At 37.8% G+C, this 26,869-nt stretch overlaps 1 protein-coding gene across 1 annotated transcript; it reads right to left on the minus strand.

Moving 5' to 3' along the window:
- Positions 1-557: 557 nt before the first annotated feature.
- On the minus strand, positions 558-15,630 carry LOC104161665 (inositol hexakisphosphate and diphosphoinositol-pentakisphosphate kinase 2; the record flags this gene model as incomplete). The annotated part of the gene is made up of 15 exons (XM_009700174.1): positions 15,231-15,630; positions 13,479-13,674; positions 12,680-12,770; positions 11,690-11,775; positions 10,139-10,293; positions 9,632-9,733; positions 7,411-7,572; positions 6,167-6,288; positions 4,529-4,630; positions 3,887-3,973; positions 2,861-2,936; positions 2,666-2,775; positions 1,549-1,634; positions 771-896; positions 558-679 (listed from the first exon to the last, which is right to left on the minus strand). Coding segments are annotated over exons 1-15 (1,767 nt in total), but the record flags the coding sequence as incomplete, so codon positions are not given.
- Between the last annotated feature and the right edge of the window lie 11,239 nt (positions 15,631-26,869).

The raw sequence follows: 26,869 nt of genomic DNA on the forward strand, positions 1-26,869 counted from the left end.
AACCATAACGATTCTCTGATTCTATGAAGGAGGGGCAGACGCAGATTGGATATTAGGAAGAAATTCTTCACAGTGAGGGCAGTGAGGCACTGGAACAGGTTGCCCAGAGAAGTTGTGGATGCCCCATTCCTGGAAGTCTTCAAGGCCAGGCTGGATGAGGCTTTGAGCAACCTGATGTAGTAGAAGATGTCCCTGCCATGGCAGGAGGGCTGGAACTAGATGATCTTTAAGGTGCTTCCAAGCCAAATCATTCTGTGATTCTATGATTTTGGAGGTTGTTATTGGAAAGGACTAAAGTATATTGCTAGGGCTGTATAATTAAAACTTGTCTGCATCTGCTCAGAGAACTTCAAATGGTTGGATTAATTTGGATTAATTAATTGGTTACTTTTTCACATTGAACTAAATACTCTTGGAAAACACATTTCTTTTAAAACACAGCCTCATTATACACTGTGGACTCTAATAAACCATAAATCTCTCTCAGTCTTCAAAAGAAAAAACAAACTTGAGAACATCAGAATTTTTCAAATCGAAAACACAATTTCACATCATACCTTTGCAAAAGCTGCTGCAGTCATCTGAACTCGTCCCTCATCAGAAGCGTAGATTTTGAGATCATGTCGGTAAGTGCTATGTAATCTAAGTAAACCACATCCAGGAAATCCAGCATAATCTCCTACCAAACAAACATTTTGCTCAAACTTTCATTTTGCACTTGATTATCCTCAAAAGCAATTTATGGCATTCAACACAGGGTTTTTTTTTACCTTGTCCACCTGGATACATACACCTGAAAGCCCTTCCAAGCTCCTCTGCTTGAACCCTGCCTGCAGGGGTCAATTCTCCTCCCCATTTTAGAACTAGAAGCAAGGATGGCTCATTTCTTCTATTATCTAATTGCACAGAGAGAGAGGAGTTTAGTAGTGAAGTATAGTCTAAATTTACTTTTTTTTTGCAAATGAACAAAAATATTTGGACTATGCAGGGCTTCAGTAAAGGATCTCTTCAATATTACAAACCTTTAATAGCATTCTAACATTAAGAAAATATTGAACTGGAGAACTAAATGGGCACGTAAACAGAGAAACCTGAAGTAGTTAAACTACAAAGAAAACATAAGTGAAAAATTTTTAGCATGAAATCTGAAGCAAAAAGTAAATTGAGACAGAAATTAAAACAAAGTGGATGCTAAATACTCTAGTTCTTTCAGTCAATAACCATGGGTCAAGGACCAGAAACGCTTATGAAAGTTTTAATGATAGCAGTAAATCTTGAGTGGGATTTTCTCATCCTGGCACCAAAACACCACTTATTTTCACCCTACTTTTCTGTTACAAAAAAGCAGTGTTAGAATACAAATTTACTACATATTTTTAGGTGTATGATTCAGCAGATTAAGAGACTCTGAATATCTGCTAGCAATACAAACATTCATTCAAAACAACATGTTCCTTCTTCTTAACATCAAGACTTGTTATACCACTAGTCCATAACTATTTAAACACACATGATATTAAGTGATTAGGTGCAAAAGTAGTACAATACCTTCCTCTTCACTGGAAGTCTTTGGGCAACCATGAGGAAGGTATGTTAACTGAACTTTGCGATTTATGCCTGAAAAATGACCATACCTGAAGTAGGAACAGGGGAAAGTGAGAGGGGAAGAGGGAGAGAAACATTTTAAGTATTTTCCTCAAAACTGGCTATGCTCCTGTAACAGGATATAATAAACCTACAGTGGTCATTCATTGATTCGTGCATTTAACCACCACTTATTGAAGCAGTGTTTAGAACAAACCTAACATAACAAGCACAGAACGACTACAGAAGTATCGACCATTCTATAATGAAACATTTAAAAATACCATCTACTATGTCTTTTCACAACACTGAACATAAAACTGAAAAAAAAAACCCAAACAAAATAAAAATGCATTTGCAGATTGCATGAGTAATTTATCTATTCAGATCCACAACTACAGTGGCTATGGAGTACCCAGAATCTGATCTGTCAGCGTAGATGGCTACTATTTTGTTAGCCAATTAAGTTCTCAAGCAGAACTCAGTATTTCAAACAATCATCATAAATTTCAATAATAACTGTCTCTGTCCTCAGTTTTTGAAAATTAAATTTATCTACAACCATATAGAATTCTGAGACCCCAGACTTTTAACAAACTTTAAAGTCTTTTTTTTTTTTCCTTAAATTATCAAATATCAAGCTTAATATACAAAGCCTTATTTATTTGGAATCCTCTGAGTTTGCTCTAAGTAGACAGTACACACAGTGAAAGTTCTTACTGTCTCCATCAGACTTCATTATGTCACACTGCAAGAAGCAGACCCTGTACTCAAATAGTTTCATTTTTAAAACATGCAAGAAGAAAAAATTCGAGATCAAAGAAAGTAACTTTTTCATATAGCAAGTATACTGAGACACTAGATAAAGCAGCAAGTTCTATTAAAAAGGAGAGAAAACAGAGACATGGCCCAGTTCTTCATAATGTCAAACATGACATGCTTTCTCTTGATAATCCTTGTGCTTGAATTAATATATCATTACATAATTGACAACCATTGCAATCCAAGCAGTAACTGGTCAAACAGGTCAAAATTGCAGATACAACTCTGTTGCTATGAAGCCTGAAAATTAGACACTTACATTTCTAACACAGTCTTTAGCTGTTCAAGTTTTGCTTTACTTTCCTCAATTTCAGAATCATTGTTTTGCCCAAGTTCTACAAGGAGCTGCCTTGCTATATCAAGCACTTCCTAAAGAAAGGAAACATACGATTTACTTAAATAAACAATTTTCTACTTATAAGATACCACAGCAAGAAAATAAAGGCAAACTTGCCTGCAACTGCTTTGGTTTTTTCAGTTTTAGTTTTCCAGATTTATATCCATCACATTTTTCAAAGAGATCAAAAAACCTTTAAGAGAAAGAATATTGACTAAAAAACGCAGTTAATAAGCTAAAATATTACTTGAACAAGTGGTTCTTAAATTTAAAGTGGTCTGAAATTGGCACCTTTACACTATTTGAAAAGCAGGTTAAAACCCACACTACAGAGGTCAAAGCAATCTTTACTCAAATCCCATTTCCCAAGAAAGTGTTCAACACATTAGAGAAATAAGAGCACTAAAAATGTTCTCTTACCAACTTGCTAAGTGTCAAGAAAAAAAAAAGGAAGACATTCTATACATCAAATAACATAATATTTGAATATACAACTAAGTCCATTCTTAATCATCAAAAATGATTCTGAAGAGAAGTAGGGACCAAAAATACCAAATGAGCAGTCCTGCATTTTTACAGCATGTATCTCTGAATGCAAGAATCTAGTCCCAAAACAAATAATTAGTTTTTACTGAAACTGCACCTAATTCCAGGCCAATTATGCACTTTATGAATGCTAACATAAAGATGGCATCTACCAGAAATTCAGAGTCATCAAACTTTGACAAAAGTAAATGACAAAAAAGCAGTGCAGTAAGATGACAGCTCATACAAGAACAGTTGTGATAAAAAGAGAAAGGAAAAAGTCACAGTCAAATGGTGAACCAGAAATATTCTCTGCTGCATTATTTTGAATAAAGACAGGTATAGAGACAAATGCATTTCCATATAATCAGGCAGGACTGTTCACAAGGCACAGGATGTGATGAAGGAACTCTGTACAAGTAACTTAACAGTCCTGTTAGAAAGAGAGATGCATACTTGTTAATTAGCTGCAACATCAGTTAGATTTAAAAGAAAAGAAAAGAAAACAAAAAGCAACTTGTATGATGCAATTCCTACTCAATTCATTGCTTGCACATCCCCAAGATGTGAGCTCTGCTCTGAAGCATCCAAACTAATTTTTACCAAGATTCTACTTACTTCTGATGTTTTACTTCCATTTTCATCTTTTGTTTTGGTGTTCGGTCCCCATGGCGTATTACAGCTATAACACATCTAAGCTCCATCCTGAAATTTCAAGAGTTGTATTTCACAAGTCTATATATGAGGGTCTTTTATTTAATATTAAACCCACTACGAATCAAGACAATTGACCAAGTCGTAGTTATCTGACATAACTACAGAAGCGATGGAAGGATACGCAAGAACATAAGGTTAACTGAAAATGATGTAAGGTATAAAATATAACTATTGATTTTAAGACTTGGGTAACTACAGAATCTACTTTAAGTAGTTTTTAAAGCAACGATTTTGACGTTCATTAAATGAAAGAGCATGTTTATTAGAAGAGCATATTAAGTTGGTGCTGAAACAATGATTAGCAGTGAAGGAAGCTAGGCATAAAAGATGCTACACTTGAAAATCTGCTGTTCTATACTCAGCTTGACTAAGGGTCAGAAACTCTGATTGCTGGCATAGCAATTGCGATTCCTTCTTTGTTTTCATCACACAAAACAAGCGTTCATAGGCCAAAGTGGGCACACCTTGTGAAGAGAAAAAAAAATTCACACAAAAGTTAAATTAGGAGTTCGCACAATTCAGGTGTAGCTAATATTTTCTTACATTGTTCCAGAGGTGGTGGGCACAATAGGGATGTCTTCAGCTTCCAACGGAATTGACCATGGTATCTGAAACTGGGGAGCAAGTTCTCTCATTATGATATTTCTAAAAAAGGGGTTAAAAAGAAGAAAACCCACTAAGTTTAAAGCACAGCTTATACAACACATACAAACTCCAAAACAAACAGATACTATATACATGCATTTTTATCAATGTGGTTTTAGAGTATTAGCGGTAATGAATCATATGCATATTTTTCTTTTAATTGTATAATAAAAACCTACTTAGACAATAATTTCAAGCTACTACCACTGCTACAGAGACAACACTTAGCCTAACAGCCTGGATTTGTAAGAAACCGTGGTTTTTGAACTCCAGTTCCTAAAACAGTTCCTTGGATATGATTTAGCCTTGTCTACTTAAATATTCAGACACCTGACTCCATTGCCAAGCTGAGAGACTCTGATAATCAGCAAGTTTTCTCATCAAAGAGTAACTGGTACCTTTGGTGGTAATTTCTCAAAAGTTTCTGTGATAGAACTGGAAAAATAGATAAAGTCTTTAGTTATAACTACAAAATGATAATACTGCCTCCGCCTATGGAAGGTTGTTAAATTTTGCTGATGTTCTGTTTCCCAAGTGTTTAATCAAAATATACTGAACTTCAGATTAATAGGTACCTAAGAAGCAGTAACATGGAGGAAAAAAAAAAGTGCATTTTAAAGTAGCATAAGCCAAAATCTAATTTCTAAAAAGCTCAAAAAAAATCTGCTGTTACTTAACACTGCAATCTATTACCTTAAGGAATAAAACATAAGGAAAAAATGGTAACTTTTTTTCAGAGAATTCAACAGCTACAACAATTTGAACAAACAGAAATCAAAATGGGTCTGGGAATTGTAACTCAAACATAAAAAGTAGACTAAAACAAGAGGACTGCAGTTGTTATCTAGGATTTCAGCTTAGCTCTTCCTCCATTTAATAATATCCCAGATCATTCGATCAAGCAGAAGTCATGCTGCATCTTATCAGTGCAATCTTACTGTAAAGTCAGTTTAACTGGCCAAAATTGGATTAGCCTACTTGGAGGCAACATTTCACTGGCATAGAGTTCACTACTCAATTCTGTATGATCCCTTGTTATACATTTTTTTGCTCCCAGTAGCAGACAGAATATGGCATGACAGAAGACGCCTTGTTACTACATCAGTTTGGATTCATCACTACGAAATCCACAAATATGCAAGTATACACCAGCTTCAGATCAAGGACAATGTACATTTATTCGGGCATATATTAAACAGCAGCAAGCATAACCATTCAGTGGTGCTTCTCTACTTGAAAAAACACTTTTAAGAGTTTAATCTGGCTTTCAAAACACTTATTCAGTTAGGCTTTAGGTGTTCATAAAACAGACTCAGATGTTTTGGATGATTTTATGAATAGGGAATTTATTTAGGATATATTTATTAATTTAGGATTCTTTTTAGTATTTTATTTTATTATTTAATTTAGCAACTTATTTTATGTGATATTTTGTTTTAAATTATTTAGGAATAAGGAATAAGTAGTACACAAACTACAGTCACATACAACAGACTAAATAGGCAAAACTCCTGAAATGAATCAGTAAACTCTTACCCCAGTATCTTAGCACAATCATCATAGTATTTCATGGAGTTTTTCACAAAACTGAAGCCATTCACATCACAGACATAGGACTGTCCATTAGCACGCAGCAAATCAAAGCCACAAACTGTTTGCTGTTTTTAACAATAAAAGTTTAAGTCATTGATCACCTTCCTTAGGATTGCTTATTCTAAATAAATGTTATATTTTAACACCATATTCACCTGAAAACATGACAAAAATATGACAGATTTTATACTTAGTACCTTTTGCCAGTTCCATGTTAGGTTCACTCACATCGTGCAAATATTTTCTGATTATTAACTTGATTTTACCCTTCCTGTATATCCCTAGCAGTATCAGTATTGAAGGTCAAGTTCACATGTGCACAAACCTAACCTTCAAGATTTATAGCATAAGCAATGCTAGGTCTACAAATTACCCATTCTGACAGTGGTTTCCCCCTATACATAGTTTTTACAGGTGGCAGGCAAGAAATGACAAAATATTGTCCAAACTATTTTTGTCCAAATTTAAATTTGACAGGATAGTTTTGATATTGACATAATATTGGCATTATTAGTAGAGGATACCAGATGCTATTTCAACAGATTATTTTTTAGATCTCAAAGCCCACTTTGCTAGGTGACAGAGGTTCATACCCTACAAGCTCCAGAATGCCATTGTAGTTACACACAGGTAGTGAGACAGACTGAAAGACAGCCTTTTAGTAAGACAGGTGAAAGGAGGGTACAGATTGAATGAAGTTTTGAACAAAGGAACCTTGAAACTATACAGAAATGAAAACTATCAAGCACTTCAAGTAAGAACCTAGCCATGTCAGTACCAAATTAGCATTTAATTGGGCCCAATGTAAATACTGAGTAACAGAAGCTACAAAAAACTACTGAAATTGTGTTTCGCTAACTTAGAAACCATTAGCAAAATGTGTGAACGTATTATGTGTAGAACAGATACACTGTGGACTAGCAAAGCACAATAGCAACATGTGAATTCAATTTATGCAACATAAGCAATCCATTCAGAGCTTTTCAATGCATTAAAGGAAGAATTCTTCTAGATTAAAAAAAGATTAAAAAAAGATGTAGATGTGGAAGTTTAACTTTTCACCTTCCTAGGAGTTCTGCAGCAATTATCACTGCTGGCTCTGCGCGCTAAAACCCTAAGGAGGTTTCACGTAATAAACAATTAATTAACACTAAATGTTTGATCAGATAGGAAAGTAATCAGCTTACTTTAAAGGCAAGGCATACTTTCCAAGCAATTAACTTCTCTCTTGCATTTAGGATGACTGGATATCTCACTTCTTTTCCTTCACTATCTCGTTCTACTTTGCCATCCAGAGCTGGAGACTTCCGGGCCTCAGCATGAGCATAGTCTGGACCTACCGTGTACACCTTTATTGAAAAACAGGAACTCCTGAGTCAGTGTAATCAAATTACATTACATATATGCAGACATTTTGCTAAATTTATCTCAAATGTTACAGCAACTTCAAAAGATACTAGCTGCTTTCATCATTGAAAAGGTCACTCTAAAGTACATTCCTCAATGGCATTCTCTGCCTTCAGAGAACACCCAACATTTACCGCCTATCTAGGATAAAGCAAGAGAGGAGAAAACAGCTGGAACACAGGTAAAGAAAAATAATAATTATGAAACTTAATGAATAAAAAAGAATTTATTGATTATGGTGGTACAGAGATAAAGAATAATGCTTTCCTCTCCAAAACATCTGCAGAACTTGGAGAGCAGATGAATTTGAGAATTATTTCAGTTTACTTTATTATGGAAATCTGGCTGCAGAACTAAGTGATTCCTTTCTTTAAAAAATATTTTCATGTTTCAGGCAGGACTAAACAAAGCAAAGATCTGCCCAGTTTTTCCATGACAAGGCAGGGACTTTGAGCAAATGATTATGCTATCTAATCTGCCGCAGTTTTGACACTCACTGAAAGGATCCATACAATCATAGAATGGTTTGGTTGGAAGGGACCTTAAAGATCACCTAGTTGCACTACCCCTGCCATGGGCAGGGACACCTTCCACTAGACCAGGTTGCTCAAAGCCCCATCCAACCTGGCCTTGAACACTTCCAGGGAGGGGACATGCACAGCTGCTCTGGGCAACCTGCTCTAGTGCCTCATCAACCCTCACTCTAAAGAATTTCTTCCTAGTATCTGATCTACGTCTTCCTTCTTTCAGTTTAAAGCCATTGGGGCATATGCTAGAAGAGACTTGTCAGCAGCTCTCAAAAATGGTCTAATGTCACTTTAATTAAAAACAAAACTATTCAACTAAACCAGATGATTGCAAATACCCCTAATTTTGTCAATTCAGGCAAGAGGGTGAGTTGGGTGAAGCTGTATAATATACAGTCGACATTTTTGTTACTTGCAGAAAATCCATTATTTATTTGGAGGGTTAAAAGTCCATAGCTGCTGCCTGATGACTACACTACAATAAATAGTCAAAAGACACCCCATCCCTCAAGTCATTTGCATATCTTCAGGTTGCAAGAAACTTTTCTTTTTGGAAACAGTTTGTAAAGCTCTTACACAGATGTCTGTAAACTCAGACTAACCTATTGCAAAGTGTTGCACAGTATAACCATCTGAGGAGTATAGCTCATGAAAACCTAGCAACTTAAAAAACAGGGAATTTGTCTGAGAACATAAAACGAGCATTCCTCTCATGTATCACCAAGTGGAAGAAGCTGACTGCAACTGATAAAAGCCCTCTTTGGTCTAAGACTGGATTAGATCTCACACCCTCTAAACCTCCACTTTTTGTCTAAATATGGCGATCTCTCATGCATATTGTAAAACATTTGTTTCACATGTTTTGTGATGGGCTTAAAATAGCCAGAACTAACACAAAGGGAAAGAAAGCAATCTCCATACATGGCTGGCTGAAGACCTGTTCTGTTATTGCTCTATTTTAACATTCTTTTATGATACTTAACCTTTACATCTGTTAAGAAAATAAACGAACAAATCACAGATACAGTCAAATTACAGGTAAGGTCAATGCATTATTTTCTGCAGCTTCATATAATTTTAGTAAGCAACTTTTGTTTATTAATTAGAATACTAAGATAGTTGGTAAAATCTTATTTCAATTACAGATTTTTTTGTAACCTTCAGACAACATATGTAGGTAGCATCTGTTTATACAGGAAAATATATGCTGTTCTCACACTAATACAATACAAAAATTATGACGTGTTGGGTAATAAGCTTTCAGCACCTGATTATAACAACATAAGCAAAGCTGCTCTACATTACAAGTACTGTTTTTAGCTAGAATAAGAATTCCATTCTTTATTTATGAGCTGTATCACAACTTCATTAAAATTAATCCTTGACATAAAGATATACTTTCATCTTTAAAACTGACAAGCTCTTGGAGCACCTGATTGTTCTAAACGCAAATAAGAACACGCAGCTGTCATACCTTCACATCAGTGCCATCTGTAGGCATGAATTCCTCATAAATATAGGAGCCTGTTTTTCTCACACTGCTTTCAGGGGAATAAACACTGCTTCTGCTGCCAATCTGAAACGAATATTCTTCCATTACTAAAATCATAGGCTACTGCCTAAGAAACTTTAAAATTCCTTAAAATAACACACTTGTACCAAGAAAATACTTCCTGTACCAAACGAAGCAAGTAGGTTTTGATTGTTCCCAAAACATTTTATAAGATTCTAAAAGTGCTCTGATAATGTATGCTTCTTTTACCTTTAAGAATCTGCAGTGGCTGACAATCTACTGCAAGGAACAAGAGTCTTCATTCAATCTACATGTTCTCCTGAAACAAATTTCTCTGACCTGCCCCTATTCCTACACAAGCAGGACATGACAAAACAGGTCCCAGCTGACTTACGGAATGGACAGAATTACTATGGAATTCTGTTAGACATCTACAACTTTTCAATAGCTTTAGTACAATACCCTCACCTTTCGAAAGAGCCTCTGGCTTCCACCCCCAGCAGATGTTGGATAATAAATGTAAACATTGTGGTCCTCAGCACTAACTGGCTTTTCTACAAAAGGCTTTTGGAAAATTTCTCCATTCACTTCCACATGATCTTCTCCTTCAATCAAGTTGCATTCTGAAGAAACAGTGCAAACAACAGAGATGCAATAATATATTCATGGAATGAAATTATTAGAGACTCAGGGTAATTTTGTAGGTTGAAATAAAAAGACTGTATTACATTTTTGGTTCACTGATTTGTTACTGACTGCACAAACACTTGATGATCATGTGCTGAACATGTTTGCTGCACCATGTCTACATTATGTTACTTTAATACTATGTTCCAGGATTTCTGTTGATTCCCTCAGCATCAGACAAGAAATCATCTCCTACAGACGCATTAGCTTGCATGGGTGGTATTTTTTCAGAACTGTTGAGAAGACGGGAGTAGGGCTGTTCGTCTCTTTCTTCAGTGCCTTTCTCTGAAATATCAGGGGCATGGCAGATGTATAGTGAACATAGTGTGGTGCCAGATGCAACAGTACTTTTAACAGGCCAAGAACTGCCTCATACGCTGTGATTGATACACTTTGCACAGAGGATTAGGTCCTCTGGAATCAGGGATCAGGAATCTCTTCAGTACTGGTTGGATGCATGCAGCAGCTTTTATTTGACTTTTGTGGCATAAATGAGTCCTTCTCTCTAGATTAGGCAGACATGTTAACCTAAAATTCCCTACCTCTTAAGAGCTACATTGCAGTTATACTTCAATTTTATTTATTTCTTCTTATCTTTTACTCTTGTGTCTTTACCTGTCATTGGAATCTCCTATTGCTGGTGTAAGTTTTCATTTTAGTAGAAAAAGGTGTTAAGTTTTTTTTCAGGCATAGAAAAACGTAATTCCAATTCATATTCAGACTATATAATCTGCAGATCTGTCTGGACTAGATTTCCCTTACATGGTTGCCTGTACTTAGAAGGGAAAGTATTCAATAGCCTGACTTGCTTCTATCCATATTACTTTCCTAAGTAAAATTACTAATTATTGTGAGTAATGTCACATCATGAATGCTGCTCTCTTTGATGACATATCAGAATCTCAGTTTGAGTTTGGAGGCCCTTATATTCTAGTTGTTCTGTAATGGCTGTAAGAGGATGTTGACTCCAAGCTTCAGAATCATGCTTTTCAGATACATACGTGTACTGCCTTTGGCTGGGAGGAAGTTAATTTTCTTCACAGCACCTGGTATGACGCTACATTTTGAATTTGTGACCAAAGCAGTCTTGATGTTTTAGTTATTGCTGAACAGTGCTTACACAGCCTCAATGCCTTTTCTGTTCCACATACTGCCTCCAAAACCAGTAGGGGTTAATCCACAAAAATACTTCAAATACTGGAGGAGAAATCAACCTCTGCACAAATGAATTAATTGTCTAGCAACTGAAATTTAGCTTTCCGCTATGTCTGTACTGTTCTCCAGTGGAAACAAAAGATGCTAATTGTTGATATTTTAGTCATCAGTTTTTACCGTGCGGATTGTTTGGATCACGGTTCAGAACTGCATAGCGAGGAAGTAAAATGCCTTCAGCTTTAAGAATACCATATACTTCTCTCCTAGAAGGAAAGAACAAAAGTTGCACAGTAAGACAGGAAATCCTGCCAGTATTTTTATTTTACACTCCATGAGTAAGGGAGGAGAAAAATACGTATAATTTTTTTTAAAAAACACACAGGATAAGATTACATATATAATACTCTATTTATTAATATAATGCTTTAAAGGTCACTGACACAGCAGCGATCTCATCAATATCAATAAAACTGTAACTTGCTATACCAGTCCTGTCCTCTCCACTCTGGCAGTGCAACAGCAATTTAACAAGGGAATTGTTCTATGTAAAGGAGATTGTCAACATGAAGGGTTGAAAAAGTTTATACAGGACAGCAACTTAAAGCATCCAAAATAGCAAGTCTGCTCACTGTTCAGTAGGCTCCCATGTTTATGTATTTTGCTCACTAATGTTTTGTTAATATTTGCTATGCATGATTGCAGCTCCAAAAGAAAATTCACTTTGAATAACCACACAATCTTTGAATACCAACAACTTCTGTTAAGTATCCATTTAACAGAAAAAAAGACCTTTAGTAAGTCACATGAATTCTACAATTATAGAAGGCTGTACAGTTGCTATACATACCTATGCTATACATATTTTCAGAGTTTAAACTTTATTTGCTAAGCTTTACAGAAATGTATCAGCAAATTTCTACCTTGGTAAATATTCAGATGTATCAATATAAAAGCAGTAAAGAAAAAACACAACTAAAGGCATATCCCAGAGAACTATGCGTACATTAATAAAGTGTAACATTAATTGTAACTTTATTTAGACTATTGTACAATATATTAGAACTGTTGCTATGCAATAAAAACAGATTCTCACAGTTTCCGACTTAAAAGTAGTTTGCTCTTTACAGGTTAGTAAAAAGCAAGTACTTTACAAGTAGTGTTACTTACCTGTCTTGTATGTGATACTGCATATTCAAGTCATTGATTATGAATGGATTCCTGAGTTTTGCATAGGCAACTGCTTTGTCCAGTGGAAATCCTAAAATATTTATTAAGGCAAAGAAATTAAAACTACAAGTCACAACACCAGTAAATAGCTTGGAATCTCTACATTCAAGCTTTAGAGTAGAACTAGAGACACAGCTTATTCCTCAACAGACACACATAACATCCGCTTAAGACAATCATGAAACTACAGCCTAATTTCAGTATAGGCTGTCAAAAGTAGTGGTCCTGTTCTCCAACTCCCTCCTCCTCACTCCACATGCCCTCTACTTCCATAGGGCCCGAACTAAGGCTTTTCTTGCCTCTGCCTGAAAATATGATTTTTAACTTCAGTCTACTCATCTTTGGTTCACTGCCCAGGCCCACAAAAAACCCTAGATATTAGCAGAGATACATGAACAAATGCCCAGAGACCCAACGCTCCCATTATGAAAGTAGCATGCCTTCACAGTTATTGGACCAAGTAAGTATTAGATCAGCATTTCCACTGGCTCCACAAATACTTACCAATGGAATAGCTATTTTAAATACCATGTCAGACAGGACTTTCTCAAGCAACGAAAACAACATCATTTGAAAAGCCTGTATTTTAAAAATCAGTTGTATTATACTAAACAATACAAAAGAATCACTTACTAGAAAAATCCAATAAAACTACAAGATCAAAAAAAATAAAAAGACCCTCAGACTGGTTAAGGTATTTAGATGTGAAAAATATTTATGATATTATTAGAAAATTTACCTTTAGAATGAAAAGAAATGAGACAGTCACACAGAGGCCAGTTTTCTACTGGTTCATTCAAAATAACATCCTCTTCAAATATTATTACAGTTATGTACTTAAACATGGAGAGGCGTTCAAGAATTTCTTTCATTGGCTTGGACTTAGATTTCTTAGCCATTGAACAAATCCCAACTGCAATTTGTCTTTCCGGTGGCTGAAGAGGGGGGGCAAAAAGCAAGTATTATTTTTAAGTTTTCTCAGAATACAACAGGGTTTTAGCAGCACAATTCTAGAGCAGATATTCTCTCTTAAAATTCACGTACTACCTTTAATTTAGTGCTTAATTGGGTAAATTGCTAGCAGGTAACAAAATGCAGCATGATAGCACACCACACTGCATCCTTATGAAAAAATGAAACTGTCCAATAGCTCTGCACTACCTTTTGTGATTATTGTATTAGGAACAAATACACAGCATCAAAATTTAAGTCAGAAATTACAAATCTGAATTAAGTCATACTTATGGCTTACTCTGAAATTAACCACCAATTAATTTTTTAACTATTTAATTTTTCTGCATCTACTTAGTAGTTAAAAGGCTTCTCATCTTACTACCTAATATTGCAAGTGAATTATGAAAAGGAAAACTAGTAAACCAGAAAATACCATTCTAGATTTCTGAACTATTTTGTGCATAAACAGTTTCACTTTTCTTCTGTATACTTCATATTTTCTTTCATGTTATAAGCCTTTAAAAATTTCTTTTCCCTAGTGGTATTCCTAAGCACAAGAGCCAATGTACTCCTCTGTTTAAAAAGAAACAGTAAGTTGAAATAAATGATTGTTCTGTTGGATTTTTTTTTTTTGTTTCTTTCTGTTCTTTTATAACATAGCCAACTATCCTCCCTTGCTAAAATACCCTGACCGAATTGAGCTGTCTGAGCTGCTACTTTTGGACTACTACTCTGCATTTCCAAGCTACTTTTAATCACAGTAAGTGGTTTATTAACACTTCCCTGCATTTAAATTTTTTTTACATGCTTGCAATCAGTGAAAATTTAATCTGACTATTCCCTAAAGTGAAATGTTACAGACTAAAACAACTGGAAAACACAGCTAAAAAAAAATGACATAACATGATAACTCATGCATAATAAAATTAAGAGTTTGTCTTAAACTAAAAATTGGTAAGCACCGTGCTAAAATACAGTTCAGAACACTCTGCAAGAATAATAAACTAAGGTATAACTTCAGATTAATTTAGCATGCATTTGCTATACACCAAGACAAGGAAGAAGAACGAAAACATATTGGATCTTAATGAAAACAACAGTAAGATGAAAAAAGAAATGTTGAGTCTCTTCAAACTGAAAAATCAAAAGTTAACTGTACAGCAGTTGACAACACACACAAAAGAAAAACTCTCGATCATTTTTTGCTACTAATTATCCAAACAAATAAAATTAAGTTTTATGCCATCAAGTTCATTCCCAAAATCGAAATCAAGTCAGCAAAGCTGGAACATCAACCTTAGCTGCACTGAAACTCTGTATTAAGGTCAAGCACATCTACTTCAAAGTTCAAGGTATGCTTACTTTTCAAGTGTGCTGCATTTCCAAACATAACTGACAGATCATTACCTGAATATGAGCAATTTTGCAATTCAGAACACCATTTCAGCATTAGACTTTTGTGATCTAATGCCATTTCAAAGTAAAATAATGCTAGAGAACAGACAGAATAGTACACACATGCCCCTACAGTACGTACAGAGTCATATTCTTCCTCCTCTTCTTCCCCATGGTCATAGAAGTGTTCGTAATCTGTAGATCTGGCTGAATCCAATAATCCTTCCCCATCTTCTCCACCCACGAAGAATCTAGGAGGATCATTCTCTGTTGCACTAACAGACATGGTCACAAGATCTATAGAGATCTATGTAGAAACTGCAGCCACTTTGGCAGAGGAGATACTGGGCATGTTTCCCGCTGACTCAGGAACACGGAAGTCCCCTGCTCTTTGATGTTGCTTCTACGGTGTTGCCACTGTGATGACGTTGTCGGCCAGACACTGTTTAACTGGTATTATCTGCTCATTATTGGTTTGATTTCCTGCTCCAAGAAACCCGCAATAGGCTACTGCTTCCCTGAGATGATACAACTTTTTAACCTAAAAGAAATATCCAAACAAACAACAAAAAGAAAAAAACACACTTGATAAAGGCACATAAAAATAAACACTTAGAAAAAGTGTTTGGACATTCACATACTGCTTAGCAGAGCATCAGAAATAAAACTGCGCATACTACACATAGTCTACACTTTCACATGTATGTTCAGAATGGGGAATACTTTAAAAGATATTTTCAAACTACTAAGGCAGACTTTTTAAAAATGGACAATATAACTCACGGAAGTAAAAACTGTCAAATGCATTTTTTTTCTAACTTAAGAAGGGTAAAATGCAGAGTATATCTTTTATACGAAAAATAAAACAACAAAAATCTTCTTCAATATTTGCGATATTTAACTCACCATCCCTGTTATCAGCTGTTTTTTTCCACAAAATATTTCTGATCAAATGGCCATGGCAAATAGACAAAAACACTAATGAAAACTATAAAGTCTTCATTAGGGCTATTCTTAAATAGAAACCTGTTCTTTCAAAAACCGAGTGAATCTTCAGTGGGAAAGCAGAATGTATCTGCCAGCTTGATGTTTGCCTATTTGTTTCCAACAAACCATTGCTTTATTTTCACACTCAAAAATTAACATTTAGAGAGATGTACACTAGCACTGCTTTCTGTCAAAAGTACTTCTAAGCACTAACATACCAGTGAAGTGAAAACATATTGTACCTTTTTAACCAGTCATGTGAAAATAAAATCTTGGCCAAATAATTTGTATACAGAAACAGAGACTCAGAGCTTAGTCTTCTGTTGTTTTAACCAGGTAATTGTTCTTGCTTGAAGTTGTGCATGGCTTTTACAATTAATTATAATCCATTACTACTACTTAGAAGATTAATAAGCAGTTACTTGTTTAGAAGATCATCTAATCAAACGCTTTCAGTAGTTTATTAGTCAGATCATTACGTAAGTGCCACTCAACAATGATGTCTCAGCAGAACTGAGTTTGTCTTTAAATATCTGTCAAAACAACTTTGGTTGTTCTATGAACGAAGTGAAGCAATAGTAAATTCCCAATGGTGATCAACGATTCAGGTTCCCGAGAAAGAGGATGATAAACAGAGCAAAAGTTACCCAGAAAGAATCTGTACTAAGTCAGAGGGCAATAGGTTACGCATGGGTAAACAATACAGCTGTTTCACAAGCAGAAGCTGACGTCTGAACAGACACAGAATGATCCTGGAGTGACAGCAGAGGATTAAAAAGATTCATTTCTTCAATATATTTGTTATGTATCTGCTCCCCTTCAATTCCACTAATGAAAAATAACTTTCTGTTCGAATGTGAAACTGCAGCCATTTGTCCTTCAAGCAACAAGAACAAAATAAAATTTCAAAACACCTAATTCATCTTGCTCCCACGAGAGTTAGAAATTAGGTATTGAGACAAATCAATCCTGTTTGTGACAGCGTGAAGAAAGCAAGGTTTCCAAATCCTATTTTTAGCAAGTTTCAGAAAGGCAGAGGTTATTGGCAACATATACTGGCAACTCATACAGAATTGTGAAACGGTATTAAAAAAGACCCCTAAAAGCAGGCAAAGCCTGAAAATGAAGTTTAACAGTCCCTCTTGCATTAGCTTCCCCCCCCCACTACCCAATTTCTGTAAACTGGAAACAGGTGTCTTAACAGCTTTTTAAAACCTAAGGTTTTCTTAAAAAGAAGGAAAACCAACCACTTGAAAAAGACAAGCAGTCATTAAAAGTGGTTTTTTAAGCTTTCTTTCCCCTATCTATTCCTGTAGTGCATTTTGTGAGAGCAGCAGAAGTTGTGAAGTTTGTGTGCAATCAATGACTAGTTATTTCATGAGGATCTTTGGTACTACCTGAGTCTCTCTAACCCAAAGCGATTACTTCTCAAAGCAAGTAGACACCATACAAATAAAGACTGAAGGGAAAGCACAACATATTTGTATAGAGATGATACAAATATATAACCCGACAAGCTTAATTCCCTAACAAACGTATCTGAAACTTAGTGTTCTTCTACTTTCCTAACTCAAGAATCTGGAGAGTGTTGGTGTTATCATTAGCAAGTACACCTGTCAAGCGGAGCTTCGCTTGTGGAAGACAAACTGAACAGTCACATAGTCTGCATGGAGTTAACAAATGACTTTCTGCAAGATTTATTATGTTGTTCACCCATCTGAAGGTGGATGAATTACTAGATTGCCACTCCATGATATTGTCACTGGGTCCCAGAGTTTTCAGTCAGTTTGTAAAAATAAGACTAAAGACACAGGATCAACAAAACATACTGACAATTTTCAGGTTTGTAAACTACTGCATGGACTCACTGAATTGCATATAAATTGGCATTCTGACTGCTGATGGTTACCAGTTTATGTCCCAGATAGCACATGCTGAAAGCTACTGTCATTAGCATACATTTGGGTCAGGATATAATGAATAAATTATTTCTTTTTTAGAATAAATGCTTTTGGAGACTTGAATTAAAATTCTTTCCCTCCAAATGCTTTCACCGCTATAAAAATTGAGGAATCCTCTTCTTTCTTGTGGTGTGTGAAACAAAAAAAGCCCAAGAAAAGAGACACAGAAAGAGAAATATTAGAGTAAGTGACTGCAACTACAGTGAAAAGCTTACACAAGTCTCCTAGAAATAACTGCAGTTATCTGATGTCAAAAATACAGTAAGACCATGCTTGGATAAAAACCATGGTTTTCAAGTTGTACACCAAGGAGAAATAATAAATGGCAGAGCAAGAATATGGAGCTGTCTTCCTGCCCGAGAAGTACTGTCAATGCTGATGGGAGAGACTTCCAATGCATGGTGCCCTATGCAGAATTCCATCTTGCTGCCCCTGAGCAGGGAAGAGTCTGTCCAGTACAGTTCTCTGTATCAAGTGTGCAGCAGCAACAATGCAGGGGCAGAGACACTCTATGATAGATCCTCTCATACTTGGTGCATGAGCATAAGCCTCATCAGACAGTGAAGATTACAGGATTGTGCGCATGCCTCAGCCATGGAAGTCTGCAATGTAAGCAACACAAAACCCAAAGCTATTGGAATATACACTGACCCATTTCCAAAGAGCATCCAGGCAACAATCTCCTACTGTGCAGTGACCCTTCCAGGTAGAATTAATTAGACTATGTTCCCATAAAACCTCAGCTGTTACACAAGGCTTCCATTTTACAGCTTACAGATAAAAAAAATCTCCTCTAATTTTGAAAAATACAACTTAAATAACAGTGTTGTTTCTTAAAAGGACTTCCAACCAAATGTACAGCCTGTTCCTTCCACCTGTCCTAAAACTTCCTATTCATGACCACCACACAATACATCTGGAGGGGAGGGGGTGGCAGGGGAAGAAAAAGTTTAAAGAAAACAGTAAATCTTCTAATTTTACATTCTTGTCTTAAAATAAACTCATCTCAGTTATTCCCTAATAAGCTAGCACTAAAATTGTGCACTGCAAAGGAGAAGTAAAAATTCTTACATTTAACTGATATTACTATCATTTACTAGTGGAAGGTACACAAAATAACATTCTAAATATATAAAATAACACACAGACAAACTTAACATTAACCTACGAATAGGGCTGTATTTGAACCACAGATTTTGGTAGACTGCTAAGCACTCAAGTCCAGTTTCACTCCAGTGGTGCACTACCGACTTTTTTTGTAACAGAACATTTCTTCACTTCCACAAGTATATTCTAAAAGAATTGCACAAATATATTCTAAAAGAGCAAGCCAAAACATAGCCGCCACTAAGTGTTAACAGATAACTCCCACAGTTTTCCTGTCCCCATTCCACACGTTTCAGCAGCTCAGGAATCCAGCCCTGGTGTTTCCCATATTTACTTAGCCCATAAAGATTAGCATTCCAGTAACTGTCAGCAACAGCAGCAGTGGTCTGAACAGCCATGTGAAAGGGGCTCAAATAAACCATGTTCCAAATACTAATAAAAACATATAGAACTCCTGCATAAACAGAAGCATTTCACCAGGCCTTCTCCTGTGCTGCTACACCTATCGGAACAAATACACGCTGCCTCTACCGCACTCTACTGCAAACTAATGGAACAAAACTAGAGTAAAAATGCTTCTCATCTGTTATCTCCAGGAAAAAAAAAACAACACTTCACACATTAAATAGCTATAAAACATTTCTAAATCATGAACCACTCAGGAAAACAACTTTTGGAAATGCCATTATAACAAAACAACTACAAAACACTTTGTGGCATTTACATAGTGGAATTTAACAAACAGGTAACTAACTGTACAAGAAGCATAAGTGGTGCCCATCTGTTACACGATTCGGTACATACATATGCACAACAATAACAAAACACCCCATTCCCCTGCACCCTCCCCCCACATTGCTCCTTTTAAAGTTTCAGTTTTTACTGGTGTAGGCATATTCAAACTGCATCCATTACCAGCTTTCTCCAATTCAAATCAAGTAGTTAATACAGGAATGATTTTAACAGCAATTTTTCAGGTACTCTCAGTAAGACGACAAAAAGCTTTCAATATCTTCCTGCTAGAACCGCTATTCTTAACATTTTCATTAACAGTACGTTTAACAGCAAAAATGGTTGCCTCACTCCTGCTGAGGCATTTTACCTGTTTTAAAATTCCAATTCTGCAACATGATTTATGGTGTAACAAACCACCAAAGACAGCCAGTTTGTTGGGCTGCTGGTGGAGCAGAAAGTACGGGGAGGGGACAAGGGAGAAGCAGAGGGGAGACAAAAAGAAGAAAGAACGGAGAAAGAAGGAGAGTCTGAACCCTCAGAGAGCTGACAGCAGCGACTGTGATTCCGAGTGCTCTGCGTGGATGTGTAACATCTTTCTACAGATGATTCAAAGAAACTTGGTAATACTTCAGATTTACATGTGAGACTCCAGAACTACTAACAGGGCCCATGCTCAAGAATAACATTTCCTCAGGGCTGACAGATGACCAGGAAGAGAAAGGAGACAGGATAGGCAGAAGGCAGAAAAAAAGGGAAAGGATGTCAAAACACAGAAGCTGCTGAAGAAAACACTGTGAGCAAACCATACACAACTTTTTCTTGCTGTACCTTACCCAGCAAAAGATACATACCCTCTCCAATTTACTTAAATATTCAATGTCTACTGTGCCACATACTCAGTAATACAAAACATTAATATTTATACACAGATCTTGTTCTGTTCTATCACACATCCTGGGAGGTGGTGAGTAGCAGCTGTCGGCCCATTACTGAGATTGACGCAATCTAAAAAAATATGTAGAGGAGCTCTATCCCAATATTCCCCAACCACAAAGAATACTACAGTTTTAGCCTCATAATACTTTGTGTACAACAACAAAAAAACCCAAGAAACCAAAACAAACCAAATGAGACAATAATCGTAGAAAATACAAAGGGACATAAAGGTTTCCAATAACTACTGGAATTTACAAGGTCCAGTGGTATAATAGGCTGCTTAAGAAACATGAAACTGAGAAAAGCCTTTGGTTCTCCTCATCAAATACAAACTTCAACAACAGCTCTAAGAAGTTTATCACCATCTTCTCTAACTCAGGTCTGCTCAATAACACAAGGCAAGGAATTGTGCTGATGTACAACAAAACAGACAAGAATTAGGCTAAAAAAGCTAGAAAAGGGAAAAGATACAATTTAAAGGCTACACTACACAGCATTACAGAAACTAAGCAACCTGCTACAATCTTGCACTAAACTAACACTGAGCTCTAGATTTCACAATTTGCTAACACCTTCCCCCATCACGAGTAACCTACACATCAATGCAAGCTTTTCCAAAGTTTCTTTTTCATTCTGTAAGTATTTTCAGAGGAAACCAGATGCAAGACTTAGTCTGCTCTCCCCCTCCTAATCAAGAGAGTCAATCTGCAAAGTATCAGAAGGCAGGGCAGACCACTGCACGTTCCCCTCTCCACTGGCAGGCAGCACGGCATGGGCAAAAAAATGGCAGGCACCCACACAGGGATTCAACAAAATAAAAACAACCCTTCTCTCTCTCTCCACTCCATTCAAAAGCAGCTGACTTTATCCACCCTAACCAGGAGGCTGCAATCCACTCAATTCCTTCCCCTCCTCTCCCAGGATTCCACCACAAGCTGCTCCACCACACTCCACCACAGCGACAGCCACACCTTTACTACCTTCCTCTCCCCACACCAAGAACCCTGCACATTTTTGTCCCATCTAGACTCCCAGACCAATGTGTCGCCACCACGAGCCCTACTTGCTACGTCCGGGTGCCCGCCCTGCTGCGGCAGCGGCCGAGACTCTGGGGGCTGCGGCCTGCAATCCCCTGACCGACCGTCATCGGGACGCTCAGTATCGGTTTTGTATACTTTTCCTCTTATTTCCACTATTAGTAGTACTAGTATTAATATCTTATACTATTTTCCATCACTATCATATTATTAAAGTAGTTTTAATTTCCAACCCATAAGTCTCTCTCCCTTTTCTCCGTCCTTTCCCCTCCGGGGGGGAGGGAGGGGGGAAACAGAGAGCATCTGCCGCCCGTTTTAAGAGCCGGCCCAGCCTTAAACGGTGACACCCAATATGCTCTGTTACAGGCAGGGGTAGGGGCAGTCTTCAAAATCTGTCAGGAAGTGATGACATGACAAGAACCTCCCAAAAGAGAAGACGAAGAGTAGCCTTTATTTGTCACTCTCAGCTAGCCACTTGGCTGTGCCTAGAAGTGAAGCACAGCGCTCACACTGTCAGATGAAGAGGCATTATCTACGCTAAATGACAACTGTGCACATGCTAAGTTCTTTCTGTTTGCAGGAACACTGCAAATATTTCGTAGTATCCCAAAAGCATTACTGTGTAGTACTTTACGCATTATTCCACCAGAAAAATTATAGCAGCTCCCACTCCAAAACAGGCTGCTCACCTTTCAGTTTTCGTTAGTTCAGTTTTTGGTTTTCAGTTTCTGCTCTACTGAGACCTGAAGAAACATGCTGAAGAATGCAGAGGAGCCGTGATTTCTCCTTGCCATCTAAGTGGTTGTATTGGGTTTACGTGACAAGGTTTTGGTAGTGAGGGGGCTGCAGTGGTGGCTTCTGTGAGAAGACACCAGAAGCTGTTCCCATGTCGGACAGAGCCAGTTTCAGACAGCTCCAAGATGGACCTGCTACTGCCCAAAGCTGAGCCCATATGCAATGCTGGTGGTGCCTCTGTGATAACATCCCATGTCGGACAGAGCCAGTTTCAGACAGCTCCAAGATGGACCTGCTACTGCCCAAAGCTGAGCCCATATGCAATGCTGGTGGTGCCTCTGTGATAACATATTTAAGAAAGGATAAAAAACTCTGCATGGCAGCTGGAAGAGAGGAGTGAGAAAATGTTAGAGAAAGAACCTTGCAGACACCAAGGTCAGGGAAGGCGGGGGAGGAAGTGCTCTAGGAACCAGAGATTGCCCTGCAGCCAGTGAAGATCATGGAGAAGCAGGCCGTCCCCCTGCAGCTAGTGGAGGTCCACACTGGAGCAGACAGCCACTCTGCAGCCCAGGGAGGACCCCATGCTGGAACATGTGGGTGTGCACTGAAGGAAGCTGCAGCCCGCGGAGAGCCTGTGTTGGAGCTCCTGGCAGGAGCTGCGGCCTGTGGTGAGGAACTCATGCAGGAGCAGGTCTTCTGGCAGGACCTGTGACCCCATGGGTGACCCAAGCTGAAGCAAGCCTGTTCCTGAAGGACTGCACCCTGTGGAAGGACCCACACTGGAGTAGTTCACGAAGAACTGCTTGTAGCGGTATCAAGCAAGATTCCCATTCTTGTGACCCAGGTAGTGGAGAGGGAGGTGCTGATCTCATCTCCCTGGTATCCAGTGACAGGACACCTGGGAATCATTCAAAGCTGCACCAGGGGAAGTTTAAACTGGACAGTAGGAAACAATTCTTTACCGACAGGGTGGTCAAACACTGGAAGAGGCTTCCTATAGAGGTAGTCAATGCCCCAGGCCTGTCAGTGTTTAAGAGGCATTTGGACAACACCCTTAATAACATGCTTTAACTTTTGGTCAGCCCTGAATTGGTCAGGCAGTTGGATCTGATGCTTGTTGCAGGTCTGTTCCAACTGAAATATATTCCATTCTGTTCTATTCCATTCTATTCTATTCTAAGAACTGCAGCCTGTGGGAAGGACCCATGTTGGAGCAGTTCATGAAGGACTGACTACCGTGGGAGGGACCCCACACTGGAGCAAGGGAAGAGCATGAGGAGAAACACTCGGCAGAGACAAAGCATTATGAACTGACCACAGTCCCCATTCCTCTGCATTGCTTGAGGGGATGAGGTAGAAGACTTGGGAGTGAAGCTCAGCCTGGGAAGAAAGGAGGGGTAGGGGACATGTGTTTGTAGAATTCTTCTTATTTCTCATTATCCTACTCTGTTTAATTGGCAATAAATTAAAGTTAATTTCCCCAATTCAAGTCTCTTTCGCCTGTGACAGCAGTTGGTGAGTATATCCTCATCCTGATCTCGACCGACGACCTTTTTGTCGTATTTTCTCCCCCTGCTCTGTTGATGGAAGAGGAGTGATAGAGTGGCTTGGTAGGCACCTGGTAGCCAGCCAACGTCAACCCATACAGTGCTCCAACTGTGTTTCCTGGGAAAAAAATCTACTGCACTGTTACCTGCACTCTATCTTCAGCAGTAAAGTATATGTACAGGTGCTTTCACCCACTTTTTTTTTCAGCTTGGTGGTTAGGACATCTTTCTGATAAATGGAAAACAGGCATTTCAAACCACTGAGACCGGATGGAAAAGAAACAGTATGTGTCCATTCAACTCTTCTAACCATAATCCAGTCTCACTTTCCCTAAAGTTTTCTTTAAAGGTAGTCACTGGGTTTCTTTTTACAGGAGAGGGCTCGCTGCGCTGGATTCCAAGCAGGAGGCAGGTACCTAATGTGCAAAACATTAACAGCGAGACATCTACACTCTCAAGCAACAGGAATCCAGAAATACCCACCTTATGAAACAACTCTCATCACTGTTACTTACTGGGGCACTTATATTTCTTGAAATGCTATATAGCTAAGGCTAGCCAACTAACTGTAGTTGTCTAAATCTTCTCCTGAGGACCTGAATTATTTTCCAAGAACTAAATGTTTGTGCCTAAAGTAGGATTTCAATCTGACCCTCTGTATCACAGTAGCTTAGCCTAGGGGACTGAAAACTTAAGAATTGTATTATGCCATGTGAATCAGGATTCTGAAAAGAAGCCAGCTTTGCAAGAAGGAAAGACATGCCTTTTAGGTTGTTGATGAATGAGATTTCTAGTCTTAAAGCACAACTGCTACAGTTTTCAAACGGTAATTACTTGGCTGATTTCCCCATGTTTGCTTTATTTCCTAGTAATTACACAGTTAGTTAAGCAAAATACTTCCAGTCATTTAGAATTACCAAACTTAAAGTGAAATAACTTTTCGATGCATCTTTCCCTTACTAAATTCTTTGCTAGCAGAACTTATTTTTCCCCAATATCTCACCAGGAGAAATGTGATTTTTCAGCACATGAAATGACATCTGCTAAAAGTCTTGAGTTTCAGCCCCAAATACTGCACTGTCACAGGGCATCTTTCAACTCTTTAACAATCATAAAGCCTAAACTGCAAAACAAACCATTACCATCCTTCAACAGAAGCATCACAACATCCTTAGAAGTCTAGAAAAACCTGTCTGGTAAATATCACTGTCTTCCCTTCTAGACAGAAAAGCAGTATGTTTTTAAACTGGCAAACACTACTACAAACTGACATCTGGTATGCGTTACAAGTGTCTCCTGCACAGCCACAGAACAGATAACCTTCACACTCATTAACCTCCAAGTACCTTTCTAAATCAAACCTTGTCAAACACATTACATAAAGGCGTTTATATTTGAATGTTTGAATGTTTCAAGAAAGGCTGGTTTCCAAACTTTTAGAGATCCCACTCAAAGATGTCAAAACAGCTTCTCCGTATTCTCACAAAGAACTTGTTACTTCAACTTTGCAGAGATGAGAAAATATTTTGCAAAAAATTCTGTACCAAAGGCCTGATCTGTTCTAGCCACAACTGTCAGAAGAAATTAAACCCTCTTCCACAGAAAGAACCAGCCAACCAAGACAAGTCAACCAGTATAAAAATCCGTATTTCTCACATATTGAACCATAAAAGAGGCATATTACATCAGTCAAATCCTTATGCCAAAAACAGTTCTACACAGCAAAAATAGTTTTGTTATTGGTTGAATCAAAACTTGTTCACCAAAACAAAGGAAGAGTCTATGGGAATTCTGATACCCCAGGTAAAAAAAAAAATTTGGCTTGCTACACAATAGAAAAATGATGCAGAAGGGATGCAGGAAATATGGAAATGGAGCAGCTTAAATAGATGAAGACAAACAACACTTAGAAAGCAAGATGCAACATAATGCAGAAATACTGTAACAAACTATAAAGAGTAGCTTTTCAGCTTAGGGCACTAGATATAAGTGGTTTGGACGAGAAAGGAAACCACTTATTTCACTGTGGTTGTAATACTGACCTCCCCCAGTCTTTCTGCTTGCGTGAGGAGACTTGCTAACTACAAAATCAACTACGACAGGGCAACAATAAAAGTACCAAAAACCCAGCATATTCAAAGCTTACCAATACTCAGTGAAGTCCCCAGGTTCAGGAAAAAAAACACTTGAACAAAGAACACAGGCCACTCCACCTAAGCATCTCTCCCATCTCAGCTCCTGACCGGTTATCTTCTGGTTACTATGTGTAACTGATTCTCAGCTCCGGGACTGCTGCTGCTTTTCTTTCCTAGCTTGATTACAATGTAGAGAGCAATGTCCCTTGTCCCAACTAATTTTACACTGAATTTGTCATCAGTTTTGGGGATGTTAACAGACTGCCCCAAATTGAGTGGTTTAACAGATGTTTCCCCAGCCTTTCACCCCATGTACTTCTTTGTACTAAAAAGCTTCACCTGCCTTTCTGACAGCGCAGCACGCTGCAAAGTCACATCACTGCTATTTCAGTAAAACCGTTTCTGAGAACAGAATAAACCACAAAATGAGGCAAAAAGCTAGATGTGCTCATTAGCCATGCCCACCATGTTTTACTGATGATTGCGGCTTACTCAACAGCACGGTTTAGGTCTGCGCGAAAAACAAAGCGGACCAGGAGGGTTTTGCCCATCCTGCCGTCAGGTACCGGGGCCGGACCCGGCCAAGCGACTCCCACCACAG

This window comes from Cariama cristata, unplaced genomic scaffold, assembly GCF_000690535.1.
Source record: "Cariama cristata isolate BGI_N322 unplaced genomic scaffold, ASM69053v1 scaffold37105, whole genome shotgun sequence".
In the NCBI taxonomy this organism is placed as follows: Eukaryota; Metazoa; Chordata; class Aves; order Cariamiformes; family Cariamidae; genus Cariama; species Cariama cristata.